This window comes from Alligator sinensis, unplaced genomic scaffold, assembly GCF_000455745.1.
Source record: "Alligator sinensis unplaced genomic scaffold, ASM45574v1 scaffold181_1, whole genome shotgun sequence".
NCBI lineage: Eukaryota > Metazoa > Chordata > Crocodylia > Alligatoridae > Alligator > Alligator sinensis.
Window position 1 is genome coordinate 2,406,689 of NW_005842022.1, and position 14,642 is coordinate 2,421,330.

At 43.2% G+C, this 14,642-nt stretch overlaps 1 protein-coding gene across 8 annotated transcripts in view; it reads left to right on the forward strand.

The window, feature by feature from the left end:
- Nucleotides 1–14,642, forward strand: part of RBMS3 (RNA binding motif single stranded interacting protein 3) — a 692,574-nt gene that overhangs the window by 456,515 nt on the left and 221,417 nt on the right. For all 8 annotated transcript variants that reach the window (XM_025202359.1, XM_025202356.1, XM_025202354.1 and 5 more), the window contains exon 6: nucleotides 2,748–2,827. In XM_025202359.1, coding sequence (XP_025058144.1) covers nucleotides 2,748–2,827 — 80 coding nt within the window. The remainder of the gene's footprint in view (nucleotides 1–2,747; nucleotides 2,828–14,642) is intronic.

Below are 14,642 nucleotides of genomic sequence, written 5' to 3' on the forward strand. Positions count from 1 at the left end.
TATATGGTGAAAAATCAGTTTCCTAAACTGCTTAGTCCTTCAGCATCTATTGCATATTTACATGGAAAAAATATCATTCAAATGTGCAATTGGGAGATCCAAGTACCCAAGTTGACTGAAGTGTTACTTAATGGGCAGCAGTCTAATTAACATATTGCTGGAAGGATGGTCTACCTGCCACACACAACTGTTCTGAAAGGCTCCAGGGGATTCAGGTAGCACAGATGAAGAGTGCATGCACTTGTTATTCAGCAGCACATCTGAAAGGAACATGTAAAGACTGCTTTGTCTATTATGCTGCCTTTTCAGACTGAGTTGATAATGCTAGTGTCGTTTTCAAGTGAAGCGTGTGCCAGATTACAGATAGCTAGTACTGGCATTTGAGAGCTGTTAATTGTGAAACTTGAGAAGAAAATGGGCACATTCTTTCTACGGCTGCTATTCAAATGATGGCCTTTTTATCCCAGAGCACTGTGGGTTTCACTTTTATTCTCTTCCCACATAAAATGCATGAAGTGCACTAAGGCTCTTTCACTTGGCAGTTTCTATATTGCATTCTTTGCAAGGGCTGCTTTGGCTGTTTAAAATGTGCCCCATGTATTAAAATGAAATTGTCCCTTCTGTGCGGTGCAACATAACATGGCTTGACACTAAGCGCCTGCAGCTACAGAAAACAGACTTTTATTGCATTTATTCTTTCAGAGACAAGAGTCTCTAAAGGCTCACTGCAGACATTCTCTCAGTTAAATCTGAATGAAGCCAAAGTGAACAATCTAAGTTGCTGTCTTTGTGCTTGTGGAAATGGCCCATCCCACATGATACGGCAGTGGAAACAGTGCTACAAAAGACTCCAACAGTTCGAACCCAGAAGGGGCAATTTTAATGCGTCCATTTGAAATAAACTAACAAAACTCTTGTCCTGCTTAGATTGTTAATCATCTTATTTTCTGCCTCGTGTTTTCCTAACGTTTGGCAAATTTTTGTACTAGGAGACATAATGTCCCTCTCAGCTCCAGTTTGAGACCCTGGAGAATATGTATGCTCTGTAGGCTACATGTTATTTTTTCTTCCTAACAAGCCTGTGGAAAGAGTTTGTTTATGAACTCATTTTAAAAGGGCCTTGACTTGTAGGAATGAAGTAAAAATTAGGTCAGAGAAGTCTTCTAGCTTGGAGAACACCTAGATCAGATCCAAACTAAAAGAAGAATATTGAAAATTATTTTTCAGAACAGCTTTCCTAGGGAAAAAAAGTAATGATTATAGAATTCTTTCTGCTTATTTAACCATTTCCCCCTTGTCTTCCTCCCTAAAGTGCTTATATATTTCTTAAAGTGCTATAAATTTGCCCCAGCGTTATAGTCTTTATAACAACTTAAGTCACACAGGTGCTAGCTCATTATTATTAATAGCTTTAATGCTTTGATGCTATAAATATTTGCAAATCACAGTTCACAATGCTATGAAGTGAATGATGAATTGTGTAATAATGTCTTATTTCCACCCAGGGAGGCAGGAACTGAACCCATGTAATGTACAGTTATAAATGTATTTTGTTTCATATTCTATTATGTTCATATTAGGGGTATGCGAAGCGGGCTGTATTCTATTCGGATTCAGCCCGAATCAGGGACAGTGATTTGATTCGTTGATTTGGATCATTGTCCCTGATTCAATTTGGCCAAATCCAAATCTGAATATTTGATGCTGATTCAGAGAATCATCGATTTGGCCATAGACACAGCTTTAAATGTTTTTTCTACATACCTTGAGGTACCAGCGTGGCTTGTGAATGCTGTGATGCTGGGGCGCATGGAGCGTCCCACAGGAGTGTGGAGGGGCCCTCCACATGCTCAGCAGCAAACCTGGAAGTCCTCTAGGGAGTGTGCAGGGGCCCCCTAGCACCCCCCTGGCTCAGCAATCAGCCATGGGGAGACCCTGGCTGCCCCCCCAGACCCAGGAGGCACCAGTCACCGAGCCAATGGGCATGGGGGGGGTTGGCCAATGCACTCCTCGTTGGACCCGAAAGTGGACCAGAAGTGCTTCTGGTCCGCTTCCAGGTCTGCTGAGGAGCCCCCCGTGCTTCTGTGGGATGTTCCATCCGCCCCAGCACCTCAGCATTCACAAGCCCCTGCTACCTAGAGGTATGTAGAAAAAACATTTAAAGCTGTGCCTATGTCCGAATCGCTGAATCTTTCTGAATCTCTCCAAATTGATTCAGAGGCTTCCGATTCGATTCAGAGAGCTGAAAGGGTCCTCTGATTCAATTCGTATTCAGAGATTCGGCCATCGAATTGGGCCAAATGTCTGCCGAATCAAATCAGGAACCACAGCTTTGGACAACGCTTGTTCTTATGTCTTTATATTCTGAAATATTATCTTTCAAATCCTGTCTTCTTATCATGCCCTTTGGGGAAAATTTGGGTGCATAAGAAATTTGAAAGCAAGTCTTCCCAACATGCTCCCAACAGTATAAAAATGTCCTTGTTCAGGTGGCTCCTGTTCATAGTCACCACCACAACCTGTACACAGCCAGGACTGCAGCAACAGTCATTGAGGGAGGCAGGCTCTTATTGCTAACTGCACTGTATTGTAATAAGTTACTACACCAGTTTCTCTGCAGCATTCAGCTAGAGCAGCTTTAGCGTTTCCTCTCCACATCTGTGTAGCTTCTTTATTTGCTGACTGCACATTTTCATAGAACTCTAATAACAATTATTGCTTCCCTTCTTCCTCCTATTCTTTTGCAGAATGGAGTCTACAGAAAAATGTGAAGTAGTAATTCAACATTTCAATGGAAAATATCTGAAAACCCCACCTGGTGTACCAGGTAGGTTTTGCTGTTACTTCTTCAGTGAAATAACATAAATGTTCCCATATTATGTTAATTGATTTAGAACACAGGAGTGCTGGCATATGTGCTTGGAATTGCAGTATTACAGGATTCCTGTCACCTTTCAGGCTCAGAAGATTCACGTCATTTGTGACCTGTGATTATTTTTGTTGTTGGCGTTCGTTTTCTACCAGTTCTGTTTAATTTACAGTATTTCCTTGCCCGAGTTAGTACTACATGAGGATTTATACTTGACAGAAAGAATTTTAAGTAACTTCTGTAATAATTTTAATTAGCCATATATATTTTTCATATTCAATGTGTGGATTTTATGTGACACTTTCAATCTGGGTGAACATTGTAAAAACCTAGGAATATAACAGCTATTAGATGATTTGAAGAGTAATTCAGCAACTCATGTAGACTAAAATATTTTAATTGCCTCTATTTCAGGTCATTCATGTCCTCTTTAATACTTGCATCTGTTACTTAGTTTATCTGTATTATAAAATATTTTGATTACCATTTGTTTTTGTCATAGCATCATAAAATCCTATTGTTTTCTATTAAAAGAAAGAAACATATCCTAATGGTATGTTTTCAATGGTGTGCATGTGCCACATATAAAGCCCCACCTTAAGCTTTTATATGCTAGCAGAAGTTTCACCATCACAGACCCTAGTTCTCATGGGGAACTTCAGTCTTCCTGACATCTTCTGTGAGGGCAGTACAGCAGTGCACAGGCCACCCAGGAAGTTTTTTGGTGAGTATTGGAGAAAACTTCCTGGTGCAAGTGTTGGAGAAGCCAACTAGAAGCCAGGCTCTTCTTGACTTGTTGCTTACAAACAGGGAAGAATTGGTGGGGAATGTAGAAGTGGATGGCAATTTGGGCAGCAATGACCACGAGATTATTGAGCTGAGGGTCCTGAGGAAAGGAAAGAAGGAGAGCAGCAGAGTAAGGACCCTGGTCTTCAGAAAAGTGGACTCCAAATCACTCAGGGAAGGATCCCCTGAGTAGGTAGGATGGGCAGGATCCCCTGGGAAGCCCATCTGAGGAGGAAAGGAGTCCAGGAGAGCTGGTGGTGCTTTAAAGAAACTTTACTGAGGGTGCAAGAATCAACCATCCCAGTGTGCAGGAAGACTAGCAAGTATGGCAGATGAACAGCTTGGCTTAGCAGGGAAATCTTCAGTAATCTAAAGCATGAAAAGGAAGTTTACAAGAAGTGGAAACTTAGACAAATGACTAGGGAGGAGCATAAGTGTATTGTTCAGGCATGCAGGGTTGAAATCAGGGGGTGTTCGTACATGTGATGATTGTCACCATGTACACGTGACAAAAGTTTCCTTTGTGTGGCTTAATAGCATCACACATTACACATGCTCAAGGTTTGGGGGTTTCAAATGAGTTTGCAACATTGAAAACTAAACCACATCCCCAAGTAGTTTAGTTTGCAACCTTTCTACTTGTAGCGTTGCAGCCTTTAATCTGACAGCTCTCCCACGGGCCACGGAAGTGGTGAGCAGGCTCCATTGAAAAAAAAGGTTGGGCCCCTTGCCACTTCTCACTTTAGCAAGGAGGGGCCTGATCCTTTTTTTTTTTTCCCAGAGCCTGCCTTGCCTGCAGCTGGGGGGCAAGCTGCAAGGGTGGGGAGGGAGGGTGGCAGTTCTTCCCTCTGTGTGGGCTGCTAGCAAGCAGATGCTGTCCTGGCTTGGAGGCAGCACCTAGCCTGATCCAACTCTTCCCTGAACCCAAGCTAGGGTAGCACCCAGCCTGCTCTGCCACCCGGGACCAGCTAGGAACAGGCTGGCTTGCCTCTGAGCCAGCATGGGAAGGCAGCAGGAGGGCATCTGGGTGTGCTGACAGCCAGAGAAGGTGGTGGAAAGGTGCACGGAGATGCTGGAAGCTTGCCAAGCCTGAGCTTTCCCGAGCCTACCTGGGCTTCCAGTGCCCCATGCACCATCCCTACCACCTTCTTCAGCCACCAGCAAACCCAGCTGCCATCCTACTGCCTTCCCACACTTCCCCAGGGGCAAGTCAACCCATTCCCAGGTGGCCCCAGGCATCCTGCCAGCTGCAGAACCCTGCTTTCAAGTAGAAGCAGTGAGGGGCCCGATCCTTGGTGTTGCAGAGCATTCTCACCCCAACACTCAAGGCCAGGGGGTAAGCTGAGCCCCGCTGGCCAAATGGGTCAAGTGGCTTCTGAGCTGCAGGGCCAGTGGGCAGGTCCTGCCCTCTGCAGCAGTGACACCCCCGAGGCTGCTAGTGGGCCAGATGCTGCCCCAGCTCAGAGACAGCACCTGGCATGATCCAGTTGTTCCCTGAGTCTGCCTGGGGAGCGGCTTCCAGTGGGTAGGCTCAGGAAACAGTTGGATCAAGCCAGGTGCTCCTTCTGAGCTGGGGTAGCACCCAGCCCACTAGAAGCCCACCCAGGAGGCCCTGGGGACGGGGGTGCTGCCACCACAAAAGGAAGGAATGGGGGCCCCCATAGCTCAGGGGCCGATCAGCCTGCCGGCAGTTTACCTCCTGGCTGCAGGCAGGCTCTGGCTCCTACCAAAAAAAAAAAAAAGGATCAGGCCCCTTGCCATAATATGATGGAAATATTGAAATGGTTTGTCCTCAGGCTTTTATTCTATTCCCCACTCTTTAATTTAGGGGGCACAGAATAAAACCTTGGGGATTAGCCCCCTGTCACAAGTGGCCAGGAAGGCCAAAGTGCAATTAGAGTTGCAGCTACTAAGGAATATGAAGCGTAACAAGAAGAGTTTCTACAAGTATGTCAGCAACAAAAGGAAGATCAGGGAAAGTGTGGGCCCCTTACTGAATGGGGAAAGTCAACCTGGTGACAGAGGATGCAGAAGAGGATGGAGTACTTGGTGCAATTTTCACCTCAGTCTTCCCAGACAAAGTCAGCTCCCAGGCTGCTACACTGGGCAGCACAGTTTGAGGAAGAGGTGAGCACTAGACAGTGGTTGAAATAATAGGTTAGGGACTCCTTAGGGGCTGGATGTGATGTGCCCAATGATGCTGAGGGAGTTAGCTTATGTTATTTCAGAGCTACTGGCCATGATTTTTGAAAATTCATGGCATTCAGGAGAGGTCCCAAATTGGAAAAGGACAAATATAGCGCCCATCTTTAAGAAGGGGAAGAAGGAGGATCCAGAGTACTACAGGCCTGTCAGCCTCACCTCAGCCCCTGGAAAAATCATGGAGCAGATCCTCAAGGAATCCATTTCTAGGCACTTGGAGGAGAAGGTGATTAGGTACAGTCAGCATGGTTTCACTAAGGGCAAGTTGTGCCTGACCAACCCAATTGCCTTCTCTGATGAGATGACTGGCTCTGTAGATGTGGGAAGAACAGTGGATGTAATATATTTTGATGTTAGCAAGCCTTTTGATAAGGTCTCCCACAACATTCTCACAAACAAGCTAAAGGAAGTAGGAAGTATGGTTTGGATGAGTGGACTGTAAGCTGGATAGAAAACTGGCTGGATTGTCTGGTGTAGAGGGTAGTAATCAATGGCTTGCTGTGTAGTTGGCAGCCGGTACTAAGTGGGGTGCCCCAGGGGTCAATCCTGGGGCTGATTTTGTTCAATATCTTTATCAACAACCTGGAAGATAGCATTGAGTGCATCCTCAGCAAATTTGCAGATGACACCAAGCTGGAGGGTTGGGCTAGAATTCAGAGAGACCTTGACCAATTGGAAGAATAGACTGAAGGAAATCTTATGAGATTCCATAAGGACAAGTTTAAAGTCCTGCAAGTTTAAAGGACCCATGCACCAGTACAGACTAGGGGCCGACTGCTGGGCAGCAGCTCTGCAGAAAAGAACCTGGGTTTTACAGTAGACAATAAACTGAATACGAGTCAGTAGCGTGCTCTTGTTATGAAGAAAGCTAATGACATACTGGGCATGTCTACATGTGCCCCTGACTACGCACTTGGTACTGCACAGTCCCGTGGTACACAGTTATTTTTAGACACTTTGTCGTCGTAGCGACAAGCTATGGCAATATAGCGTCTTGTGTAGATGTTCCCACTGGGCTGCTTTAGTAGGAGCATTGCCAGCAGATCTAGGGAAGATCTATCCCTCTGTTCAGCACTGGTGAGGCCACATCTGGAGTACTGTGCCCAGTTTTGGGGCCTTTGCTATAGAAAGGATGTGCACAGATTGGAGAGAATCCAGTGGGGGACAATAAAAATAGTTAGGGGGCTGGGGTACATGACTTCTGAGGAGTGGCTGAGGGAACTGGGCTTATTTAGTCTGGAGAAGAGAAGTCTAAGAGGGGATTTAATAGCAATCTTCAACTACCTGAAGCGGAGTTCAAAAGAGGATGGTGCTGGACTGTTCTCAGTGATGGCAGATGACAGAACAAGAAGCAATGGTCTCCATTTGCAGCAAGGGAAGTTTAGGTTGGATATTGGGAAAAACTTTCTCACTTCGAGTAGTAAGGCACTGGAACAGGTTACTCAGAGAGGTTGTGGAAACTCCATCCTTGGAGGTTTTTAAGACCCCGCTAGACAAAGCTTTGCCTGGGGATGTTGGGATGGTCCTGCTTTGGGGATCTAGTTGGAGATGGTCCTGCTTTGAGGAGGGGGTTGAACTAGGTGACCTTGTGAGAGGTCTCTTCCAACCCTAATTTTCTATGTTTCTGTGCCTGACCTGTAGTATACCCTATAGGTATATAGGCACTAAAGAGTAATAGTGATCTCAAAAAGACTTTTGCTATTGCAAGAGCAGCCCTGTGGACATAGGACTGGCATAATAGCTATATATTACCTCCTCCTTCTCAGCTCCCACAGTGGGAGTAGGGAAACTGAAAGCAAGACTAGAAATAACAATATAGTTTGCAAACTGTGATAGTCCCTGGAACAGATTCATGGGAGATTTAAAGATAGTTAAAGCCATATTTCCAACCCAACTCTTCCTTTCTCCATACTGTGCCCCAGTGTTTTAACATAGCATAGCAGTAAATATAACAGTTATTGTTTGATTTTTGGTAGCCCCTTATAGATACATTCCCTAAGAAGTATGGACTATAAAAATAATTTTAGAAAGACTGTATATTATGTATTTGGGTTTTTTTTTTCTTTTGTATATGCACACACACACCATATATGTATCTATGTGTTTATAGTCACGTCCAAGACTAAGTATTTTTCCACTTTCAACATGAGGGGGAAGGCCCTCCCCACCCCCATCTTGTTTTCATGTACAAGCAGGGGATGGGATAGCCCTTGCAGCTGAGCCCTCTCCTCCCCTTCACCTACCCTCTTCAGCCTAAACTCCCGTCTGCCTCTGTTCTCTGCTGCCCCTCACTCCCATAGTCCTCCAGACCATGCTGCCCCTCACTCCCATAGTCCTCCAGACCATGCTGCCTCTCACTCCCATAGTCCTCCAGACCATGCTGGTGCCCTGTGTTCCTGACCCAGAGTTCTCCACCCACTATGGTGCCCCTCACTCCCAAACCATAGGCCCCCCCCCAGCCCTCCCAGTGTCCCTCACTCCTGACCTGCAGCCCTTTAACCACCCCCCCAACCCTGCTGGTGCCCCTCACTCTTGGCCCACAGACCCCTGCTATCCCTCAGCCCTGCCAGTGCCCCTCGCTCCCTACTTGCAGCTCCCTGTCCCCCTCTCCAGCCCTGCTGGTGTCCCTCATTCCTGACCCGCAGCCCCCTGGCTGCCTCAGCCCTGACAGTGCCCCTTATTTTCAACCCACAGCCCGTAGCCTTGCTGATGGCCCTCACTCCCAAACTTAACCTCCTGCTCCCACAAGCCCTGCAAGTGTTTTCTGGCTGCCCTGCCCCTGTGAGCACAAGCACTGGTGCAGCCCCACCATGCAGCTCCCTTCCCCCTCCCCATTCCCTTCCCCTGCTGGAAGAGCAGGTGCCTCCCTCACCCTGTTGCAGCCTAGTGCTGGGAAAAACTTTGATGCTGAATAGAGCAAAAACCCAAATCCTGAACATTTGTTGATATTTAAAAAAACTGCCCGGATGGAGATGGGAGGACTCAAAAAGAGGACATGTCCAGAAAAACCTGGACATATGGTGACCCTAGGTAAACAGGGTATAGCGCAATGGTAGCATTAGGCTTTATTAGTAATTTTCATTGTGTAACTTTGTGATACTTCATACATGCAGTATTATTGAAAGAGCATGGTCTTCTTTTTCCTCACTACCAAAATGACCATATTCAGAAACAGGGGTGATGCATAAGGGGTGCACGGGGGTGCACATGCACCCCCTGAGAGCGCTGGTGCACCCCCAGACAGCAGCATTTCCCACTTAGGCAATGGGCAGGGGGGCAGGCAAGAGCTCTGGTGCCTTCCCAAGAGCACTGGCCAGGGAGTGGGGGCACCAGAAGAAGTGATCCCCACAGTCCCCCCACAGCTAATCGTGCCAACCAGGGGGGAGGGGTTCCCCTGTGGCCAATTGCATTGGCCCAGAAGTGCCAGCTCCCCCCCACCCATCAGTGCAGTTGGCTGCAAGGGCTCCCCTCCCCCCCACCCGTCACTGACTGGCTGCTGGGGGGGGGGGAAGGGCCCCCCCCAACTCAGGAGGCACCAGTCACCCATGTTCAGAAATGGACAAAATACATTTCATCATCCTAATCAGTTCCAAAATTTATATTATTAGGTTGACAATGACCCTGATCATTATGAAAAATTTCACTCTGGAGAAACGTCACATCCTCACATGGAATGTTTCACTGAATGATTAGCACCAAATGCTGAGATTTTTAATCTTGGCTTTGTTTACATCAGTGGTGGGCAAAATATGGCCCATGGGCCAGACTCGGCCCTCCGGCTGATTGGATGTGGCCCATGGGCAGGCACCCACCAATTAACTGCATGTAGCCTGCGGCTGCCCCTGCTATGGTCCACATGGGGCTGAGTCCCACCTGCTTCCACCCAGGGCAGCGTGTAGAGCTTCCCAGTAGGGCTGCTGCTGCCACTGCTGCAGCTTCCCAGAGAACTGCTTGGCTCCCCCTACCTCCTTCTGTCCCTGCTGTAGTGCTCTGGAGAGCAGGTAGGGAAGGGAAGTGGCAGTAGGTAGGAGGGAAGCTGCACCTGCCTAGTTCCTGCTCCAGTGTGCAGGGCTTCAACTCCAGCTCCTGGCCACCTTCCATCCACTCCGCCCACTCAGCATGATCAGCACAGCAGTCACCTGCAGATGGCTGAGCCCCTCCAGGAAGCTGTGTGTGGTGGCTGGAGCTGGGGGACAGGGTCAAGGATGGACCATATGTTTTTCATACACATTGTAAAGTAGAAAATACCGTACATCAGTTCTTGATCTGAAATCACAAACAACATACAGGCAATGCTTTCACTCAGGAATGTCAGCCAAAACTAATGCCCAGTTCCAGCAAACTGAGGAGTTGATTATATTTAGAGGGAGCAAATTCTCCTAGTCCTTGCACCAACTCACTTAAAACTAACTATACAGTGCAAAACTAACAGAACAGCACTTTTTCAAAGAATAAATAGTACTTACACAGCAAGAAAAGAACTTGTAAAACTAGGCATAAGAGCAACACATGATGATTCCTGCTTTTAAAAGATATATACAGATGGTTACATTTTATGCATGTAGGTATAGTTCTAAGGATCTTAGCTTATTTGTTAAAACCTTTCTTCTTGGCTGCATGTTTCCATATGTGGAAGATACGCAAGATAGCCTAGTTAAAAGAGAGCTGTCTATGCAGCTATTCAATGCGGTAATTAAGTGGTGCAATGATCACATAAATTATAAACAGATCATTTCAAATTTGGTTACAAGTTTGAAGATTCCCTTTTATGGACTTCTTTTAATTATTTAGTGACAGATTTTTCTTACTCACGTAAGAGAAATTATCTGTGACAAACATGGCATATATTTGATTTGTCTAGTTTACACTAGGCGCAAAGAAACATATAAAAAGACCTTAAACTGTTGGCATTCCTTTCTGTGTGCATACAGTAGACTGCAATGTAAACCTATCTAATATCATAGCTACACCCGATGGAAATAGTGTGAATAGCAAGGACATATCTAGTATAGGCTTTGTCATTAGAACCCTGCACTCTTTATAGTTAAGTTTCAGATTCAGTCAAGATTATATCACACAAAAGATATAAAATGAGCATAATATAAAGAAATTATATCTAACCATAACTGTCTAAATTAATGTAACCCTATTTTTGAATTTCTTTTATCAACATGTTCCACTTGACAATACCTTTAAATAAACGCTAGTGGTAGGTTTCAACATATAAACAATGGCTTATTTTTGCATAGAATAAGTAAAGAAACATAACTAGTCATTAAATTAGCTATCAAATGTGAATAAAATTGAATACTCATTCAGTGCAGTAACTTTGGATATACAACAAAACAGGAATTTCATTAATATAACCTGTTTAGTTACCTGTATTCAAAGCTGATACAATGGTATTGGGATTTAATGTTTGTGACTTGTACTGTTCTTTCAGCTTCAGTGGACAAATCAAATCTTACTTTCCAAAAGAGTTCTCATTTGGAAAAGTTGTTTGATGTGCTTCATTCTTGCTTATCCTGATTAGCAAAGCATCTGGTTGCAAGAATGTCTTCAGGAAGCTGAATTTTTTAAGACTTTTTCATTTAACTAAGTATCATTTAATACGAGATAGAGACTATTACAGATAATACCAGTAATTATATGACTGATCTAACTATGGACTAGAATACTGAATAGAGCCAACTCTGACCTTGAAGGATACAGATTTGTGTATCAGCATATGCAATGGATTAAGAATTATAACAACTTCATTGATACATAGAGAATGAACATTTGGGCCTTATTATTAAAGCAGGCTGCTGCAAAAATCCTTGTTTAAAACATAGTTATACTTATGAAGTCATAGAACAAATATAATCTTTTAGCAGTTTGGAAAATAGACATTGGACCTAGCCTTGCCAGTATTAATTTGTCTTTTACTTGCTACAAAAAGGTACAAGTCCAGGTTTCTTCATATTGACATATTTTCCCATCACAGCTTCTACTCAATTTATACATTTCTGTTATAAACCTATAACTAAACCTCTCAACAAAGATAAAAGCATCTTGCTTTATCCTCCTCCTGGCAATTACTTTTCTTCCTGCATGGAGAAGCAGGTCTCCCAGTGTACTTGAAAAATCACAATCAGAGTCTGAAAATTATCCTCCCAGCATCACAGTAATTGGCATGGAAAGAAAACTAGCTCTAGTTATTGCTGTGACCTCCTTATGGATTTCAGTTAAAAAATGAGGGACCAGAGGATATTAGCATAGGTATGTGATGCTGTTTGTTATTAACCTCGGGTGCTCAAACAGTGATCTGGCTGTTAGAGAAAATTAGCTAATCCATTTAGGGTTAAATGTAGGTGATTTAGAATTTTCAACTAGACTTCTGTCCAGTTGACAGAGATGACACAGAACTGAACAAATCTCATGTTTGAACTACATCTTCTCGACTCAAAATCCTCTTTCCTTTATATTCTAGTTATTCATAAGCTTTATAATGTATACATCATGGGTCATTAATACTTGTTATTATCCTCTCAGAAATGTATCTGATATGGTTTTTTTATTATTATTATTATTTTAGTGTTCTTCCCAAGCTGCTGATTCCTTTTTCAAATGAAGTATAATAACCTTACCAGAAGGGGGAAAAAGTAAATTTCAGATGTAAATAAAATGGAAGTTACAGATTGAACTTTTGTGCAATGAATTTGACTAGTTAGGAACAGACTATAGTCAATCATTTTAGAGCCTCGGTACAGGAAGAAGAGTTAAAGTTCAGAGGTCCCACAAGGAAAGGAAAACAGACAGGGTTCCAAGAATGGTCCATGCCCTTTCATATATTCATGACAATGGTAATATATGTTGTTTGTTTCCTTGCCTTTCTAACTTCTACTACCATTTATTATCTCATAATAAATGGCAAATTTGGGCACTTAGAGCTCCACACTGCTCTGTTTTGTCCCAGTGACAATGAAAAGGATGTTTTCCCTGTTCTTTAAAGCTCTTCACTGGACAGACTGATAATACCTAAGGAAACTGAAGGGAGCTGTGTGTCTGTTAGTAAATCATTCTTACAAAGGATGTTGCTCTGTCTAACGCCTTGGCTTCTTTCCTTCCAAAGGGAATTGCTCAACTACACTGCTTGCTCTACTAATAAGAGTTTCATGATGTTCTGCCTTAGATATACAGTGCAAGACAATTGACTGTCCCATAAATAATTAGCTAATACCCTTATATTTCTTAGAGACTGAGATAGTTAAGTTGTTTATAAAAGGCTACAAACTTAATATTCTTGACAAGGTTCATGCGAAACTCATTGGCACCCTTTGCATGTTTTAGCTATATCTTTTTTTAGTAACTTGCCATGTTGGCAGACTGTAAGAATATTTGATTTGCGGGGAGGTAGAATATTATTTTCTGGGATTAACTATTTAAATCTAGAGCTTAGTGGACATCAAGGACTGCCACCCTAACTGGTTCTAATTGTATATATCCTGTTAGCAGTCTCATCAGAGATGGAAACTGAGGTATTTTCTTAATGTAGACATGAATACTCCAGAAAAGTCTGAATCATACTGCAGTCAGGTGGCTTTCCATCTGTTGTGTATCTGCTTTATTAGTATAGAGAACTTCAACCTCTAAAACCACTGATCTGTCACATTTCACAAATACTACATTTACTTAAAAATGCCTACCTTCTCTAGCAGGAAGGAATTGATTTCTCTTTATATCAATAAGATATAAAGAGGGCATAACTTCAAGAGGAAGATTTTCAGAGGCCAGCTAGGTGCTCAGTTCCCAATGACTTCTGTGCCTTTAAACAAACTCTCTCTTTGTGTTTTATCTTGCTGAACAAGTACAAGTGCCTAGTAAGCCTCTTACTTTTTATTCTAAAATTCCTCTCCTTTTTGTTTGTAGAAAAAGAATCAGTGGTACTGATCACTTATCCCCTATAACTATTGCCATTCTGCTACAATAAAAGGGTTTGCAGTGCTTATAGCTATTTGTCAGTCTTATTTTCTTTGTAAATACTTACGATCTGCAAAGGCATCATGCTAACAAGTTGCACGTGCCACAGAAAATTGTGTTACATCTCAAAAGTGACATTCACAAAAATAGTGGAAAACCTCAAAACTTTCCATATTGGGTTCTTCCTCTTTGGAACAATGTAAGGTACTAGTCACTATTACTGAACTTCGTATGAGACTACAAAGAAGTAATAAGAATAGAAGGCTAAAAAAAGAAGTATATTTTTGTTTAGATGACCCCATTAATAGCACCCAAAAAACCCAACAATAGGTATGATTATGTAGCTGTTTTTAACCAAACAAGAACATTTTAAATAGGTAGAAAATTTCCAAAATATTATCAGAGATTGAGAGAGCTCAACAGTAATGATATTCAGGACTGTTGTTATTGTTTGAAGTTTGGTGGCAGAGGGAGAGAGGGGTTGACAACAAAATCTTTGTTTCAGATTATAAATGGTGGCCATTGGCCAGGAGTTTGGTTTCTTACCGATGCTAAAAAATTATTTCACCAGAGGACAACACTATTTTATGTTCCAGTTCTTCATCAGTTTGAATATTTCTTCTAGGTCATTTCATGACTTCTTCAACTATAAGAATGAACTCAGAGTTTTTTTAATCTTTGTTCCTGAGAAATAGTCTCAGTCTGTGGAATGACACGCTTAAGAGCAATATATTTTCTAAGCGCAAGTGTATAAAACCGAACACAATATTTTAGATGGAGGATAGCAAATATATTGTGCAGAAACAATATCACTTCTCTTTCC